At 39.8% G+C, this 5545-nt stretch overlaps 1 protein-coding gene across 1 annotated transcript; it reads left to right on the top strand.

The window, feature by feature from the left end:
• The first annotated feature begins 898 nt into the window (after positions 1-898).
• Positions 899-4921, top strand: LOC144512987 (D-beta-hydroxybutyrate dehydrogenase, mitochondrial). Its single transcript, XM_078244027.1, has 4 exons — positions 899-1477; positions 2505-2657; positions 2743-2876; positions 3936-4921. The coding sequence occupies exons 1-4, from the start codon at positions 1123-1125 to the stop codon at positions 4311-4313; spliced, it is 1020 nt and encodes a 339-aa protein (XP_078100153.1). The 5' UTR covers positions 899-1122; the 3' UTR covers positions 4314-4921.
• The last annotated feature ends 624 nt before the right edge of the window (positions 4922-5545 follow it).

Below are 5545 nucleotides of genomic sequence, written 5' to 3'. Positions count from 1 at the left end.
AAAAGATTATTTAAACCTAAACCACATCTTTTTCTAAGCTTCCCTAAGTCATTTTTGTGCCTGAACGTAACCAAACTGCGACCATTTCACAACATTACCGAAGTGTTTAAATGTGACCGTTAGGAAAAGCACAGCTGAGATTGATAACCTTAACGATGGCTCAGTTCCATCAAGTGTCCCAGTGAGCTATTTCAGTGAGTCAGCATGAACAACACCAGGGTCTCTCCTAAGTGGAATGCAGCCATCGTGAACAAGGTCTATCAGAGGGCAGTGTAAGGGTAAGTTGTCTTAAAATCTTATTTTCTATGTATGTAAATTCTGAAGGGCATCAAGGACATATATATTTCAACACAATATAACAAACAATCCATACTGCATGGACTGTGAATATTTGTTGCTTGTGTTTCATGTTTATTACCTCGGATACATTCAGAAATGTTTTTAAAACTATTCCCTAGCACTCTTCTGTTGGGCATCATGGGAATACATTTTCCCTGAGTGAGTACTTTATCTGTAGCAGCACGGTGGCTCACTTCTGCCCCAAAGCAAGTTGGCACTGCAGAGTTTGATCCCCGGTCCGGCAGGGCCTTTCTGTGTGGAGTTTGCATGTTCTCCCTGTGTTTGCGTGGGTTTCCTCTGGGTTGAAAATTATAAATTAGCCCTCTGGCTAACGCTGGGTATTTACAGAAATGTTGATTTAATGTTCATTCATTCATTCATTGTCCTAATCAAATAAGTCTTTCTAAGGAGTTCCTCTGTTACCATGACTGTGTGCTCTCCGGTCGATATTAGGTCATAGCCTTTATAATTGATTAGTAATCAAGATAAAAGTATTTTGCATTGTGTCAGAATTTTTCCCAGAAGGAAAATTGATTAATGCATGCTTGCGTTGATTTATTTATTTTTTCCAGCAAAACCATTTTGAGTATTTCCATTAAATATTTTGGCAGAACATTTCTAGTAAGAAAAACCGCAGCATCTTGGACAACAGTCGTTCTTTTAGGTCACATGAAAACCTGAACAAATTGTTTATTGAGCGGTTTCTGTGAATGGGGATATATTGTCCAGCCAGCAGCGCTATCAGACACTCTTCAGCCACCGTGGTTCAGACGCTTCACCAGCATGAACACCATTTTCTTCACCGGCCAAATCATTGGCGTAGTCTCTATCTTCGCCGTCGTCTTCTTTGTCCTCGCCGGGCTGGTTTCCCACCTCTGCCGCAGCCACGTGCAGGATGGCCACAGCCGCGCTGTGCTGATAACAGGCTGCGACAGCGGCTTCGGACACCAGCTGGCTCGGTCTCTGGACCAGAAAGGCTTTGTGGTGTTCGCTGGGTGTTTGTCTCCAGAGGGAGCCGGGGCCCAGAGTCTGGCCAGACAGAGCTCCAGTAATCTGAGAATCCTCCAGCTGGACGTCACCAGGGATGAAGACATGCAACAGGCCAAGAAGATGGTCCAGGAGAACCTGCCAGACAAAGGTGAGATTATCACACCGTTTCTCTAGTATCCAGCTTTTAATGTGTATCGTTTCCTTCTGTGTATATGAAGTTTGAGAAGTGTTTCTGAATCTTGGCATTTGATCATTTTTGACTTTCCAATTTTAAAATGACTTAATAGCTCGTCATTTTGACTGTAAAAGCCCTTAATTTCCTTTTTAATCATAATGACCTTAACATGGGTTATTAGGGTTTAGAAATGTATTTGTAAAACTGAGTAATTTGATTTACCATGAGTCATGTTTGTATTCCTAAGATGTATGAATGTCAAAAATTTAAAATACAAAATCCTAATTTTCAAATGACCGTAAGTAACTCAAAATTTAGACTTGACTCATGGCTTACTTACATGACTTACTATCATTTCGATTTACAATAGGTATTTTTTACTATTTCTAAACTTTTTCATTCTTGGGCTTCCATACAGTGAGTAAATGGAAACACTGATTATATGATACTAAGACAAGAAGTAATTCAAAACCTTGACTTGGAGGTTCTGAAGTTTGTTGTCAGGCCACTGGGTTCTGAAGCATCTTGAAACAAGACGATAACAAATGCAAATTGAATGATTTCATCATGGTTGCACGTCTACTTCTTTAAACAAGTCAATGTATTAAAACATCTGTGGCATACACAAACGTCTATATTTGAGGACTTGGAGCCAACTGATTCCCTTTTTAAACTGTATTTTAGATGTTAAGTCATGGATGGCAGAGGGCTTTCTCCAGCTCAACCAGGATAAAACCGAGGTCTTAATTATTGGTCCTGAAGCTCAGAGAGAAATTGGATGCAAAACGGCAAACAATGGCACTTCAACCCATCCAACAAGTCAAAAACCTAGGGGTCATATTTGATTCAGGTCTTAGCCACACATCAGAAATGTAACAAATGGCCTCTTATCATTTGAAGAACATCGTCAGAGTGTGTGTGGGGCACTTTGTGCTATATAAAGTCTGATTTGATATTTAATTTAAATCGTCTCTTTCTGAATAGCTTTGATCTTTTTCAGGCCTGTGGGCAGTTGTGAACAACGCTGGCATCTCAGACTGGGCCGAGATCGAATGGAGCACTATTGAAGATTTTCGCAACATGGTCGACATCAACCTGTTTGGCTCCATCAGGACCACTTCTGCCTTTCTACCTTTGATTCGGGAAGCCAAAGGCTAGCTAAAGTCTGCAGCTGCATTTCCCTGTAACCTCTCATTCTTATTGTAGCAATGTGAAAAAAATTAATTGTTATGTTTCAGGTCGGATGGTTTACGTGTCGAGCATCTTTGCCTTCTTCAACTGCCTGAACATGGCAGCTTACAGTGTGTCAAAGAGAGGACTGGAGGCCTTTGCAGATTGCCTACGGGTTGAAATGGCCAGTTTTGGTGTGAAGGTATGGTAATGATGCAAAGGCTGTCACTCTGAAGCATTAGGCGTAATATTGTGGGAAGAAGCCGATGTCTTATGCAAATTCTGATAGGTGGGACAAATATCAAGACATGGGGAAGATGTATTGTATATCTAATTTTATATAACCGGGGTTGACCCCTGCTTGTGTTGGTAGCACAGTAGGCCTGTTACTTGGAATGTATTACTTGGATAATTTGGCTTTCTTCTAAAAACCTGGACTTTTTATTTCTTTAAATATTTTCATTTATTTTTTCATTGCATTGTCTGTCTTTTGTAAAGAGTTATGCATTGTTAGTCATGTTTTGTCTGTAGTGTGCTAATAAATGTGAATACTTTATAAAATATGAATCAAAGAAAACATTGTGGGAAGTCTGCGGTAGATAAAATGATGCCTGTGGGAAGTTGCTGGCTTAATGAAGTGTAAAACCAACATTAATGCAGAAAAATGGCTTCTTACACTGTGCAGATTGTGTTTGGTTTTTAGCCTAGTTTTCACCATGTTAAAGGTCGACATTTGCCTTCTTGCCAAAAGTTAGATGGGAAGCTTGATACCACTCATGATTGTAGGGTAACTATGAAGCTGCAGCCAGTTAGCTTAGCATAAAGACTAGAAACGGCTCTGTCCAAAGGTTACAAACGGGTTTCCCTCGGCTAGAAAGGAGAGAACTTTTTAATGTATCATGTATAGAAGCTCATTTCTGCCAAAAACAAATGACTGAAATATCAGGAATGTTAAAAACAAAAAGCTACTCGTAAGTTTAATATAATGTAAATCACAAATTAGATTTAATCATTTTAATATTGCGTAAAATGTTTTAATTTTTAATATTTCATAATTTTTACATATTTTTGTGTTTAACTCAATTTTAATAAAAATTTGACTTCTCATCATTTTTAGATGGTTAGCTAACCAGCTGCTAGTGTTAGCTTATTTATTTTTTTTTAGATTAAAAGCAGATAGTCAAACCTGAGTTTGTGTTGTAGCATTTAAAGCACAAAGGTTTGAGAATCTACGGACTAACGCTTTCTTTTCCACTTATAGGTCAGCATCATCCAGCCGGGTAACTTCGGCCAAGCCACCAACATCGTGAAGATGAAAACAGGTTTGGATATTTGGGAGAAATTAGATGATGAACGTAAGCTGATCTTCAACCAGCAGTACATCGAGCTGGCCAACGAGTACTTCATGTCAACATGCAGTTCGGGGTTCAAGAACGCCGACATGGTCATCGACGCCATGCTGCATGCCGTCACGTCGGCTCGGCCTAAGCGCAGATACCTGCTGGTCTCAGCCGCCGATATGATGTTCTTCCAGCTCTTCCCTTTCCTCCCCACCGCCCTCACTGATGCTGTGTTTTCTCTCAGCTCCATGTACGCTAAAAGAAAAGAAATGCTTTACGCTAAACAAGAGAGACTTTAGGAGTGAGGCGGTGGAAGCAGAGGCGTAGCACAAAATTCTGGGCCCTGTAGAAAGCTATTCTCTGAGCCCCTCCCCGCATCCACAGCTATTCATTCTAGCATCTTTTTGCATGCTGTGAAACCTCTTCATTTGAGCCATCAGATATTATTTCTGTACAATCTGTGGGCTGCTGATTCAATTCATGCAAATGATTGAGATTTTAAAATGTCATAATCGTAATAATCTTTGAAATGGATGTAACATGTGCAATGAAGAGAGAAATAATCACAGAAGGGTTTAGAGAGTTTTAATTATTGCACAAATGTATATATGAATATCATTTCTTCTTTAATGTAATGTTGAATGTACACAGCCTGCTACCTGCATGCAGAAACAGAATCTCTGCGTTTTAATGACATGAAGTCAGAAGTTTGTCAGGCTCAGCTGAAAGAAGCTTTGCAGTAAGGTTTGGAGATCCAGTGTGAGAACAATACTGATGTTAATGGGATGATTAGTAAACTGAAGTTACTACAAATGAAGGGTTGTTAGTTAAAACTGGCTGAAATGACCCTGAGACATGCTGTTGTACCATTATTATGTACTAACCCCCCCCCAACAAATAAAAATAAAATGGGAATACAAACATGAGTTTCAGTCATTTATCCAGTCATCTTTTTTCTCCGTGTGTGTGATGTTGCTCTTCAGATGATGAAGGGCCTCGAACATCAAATCTTCGAGCTACAATATACAAAGTGTACTAAAAAAAGATGACCCACGTCCCCCAAAAGCAATTGATCTTCCCATTATATTGCCCAATATCACCATCAATGTAATGTCAAGCAGCACAATAACAGCCAGCTGATTCCAACTGTGTAAATGATAAAGCTTGTTATCACTTTAGTTCCTGACTCTTCTGTCTCGATCCCTTCTGTAATGTTAGCTAAGGGAAGTTAAAACACAGACACAGAAGAAAGGAAAAACAATGAAATCAAAAAAGAAATAATTACTTAAAGGGAAAAAAGAGGGGGGGAGAGAAACGTTCCTACCTGTTGAAAGCATGATTGAAAAAAACGCATTTCTACATTTCTTGTTGAAAGAAAATAGGTTAACTCTACTTGCCACAAAAGAAGCACAGAGTGAAATAAGGACAGAGGTTTACGCGGCGCACCTGAAGGTAACATGCTGTCCGATGACGCTGCACGTCGCCGCTGGAGGGCGCGGTGACATCATCGATAAGGGAAGCTGCCAGTGTT

Source organism: Sander vitreus, chromosome 24, assembly GCF_031162955.1.
Source record: "Sander vitreus isolate 19-12246 chromosome 24, sanVit1, whole genome shotgun sequence".
Classification (NCBI taxonomy): domain Eukaryota; kingdom Metazoa; phylum Chordata; class Actinopteri; order Perciformes; family Percidae; genus Sander; species Sander vitreus.
The sequence above is the reverse complement of the archived record's forward strand: the minus strand, read 5'-3'. Positions and strand labels throughout refer to the sequence as shown.

Bases quoted from the DNA above. Each gene is read 5' to 3' on its own strand.
- LOC144512987 (XM_078244027.1), top strand. From the start codon at position 1,123: ATGAACACCATTTTCTTCACCGGCCAAATCATTGGCGTAGTCTCTATC. The intron at 1,478-2,504 runs GTGAGATTATCA...GATCTTTTTCAG, and splicing joins GGAGAACCTGCCAGACAAAG to GCCTGTGGGCAGTTGTGAAC. The intron at 2,877-3,935 runs GTATGGTAATGA...TTCCACTTATAG, and splicing joins TGGCCAGTTTTGGTGTGAAG to GTCAGCATCATCCAGCCGGG.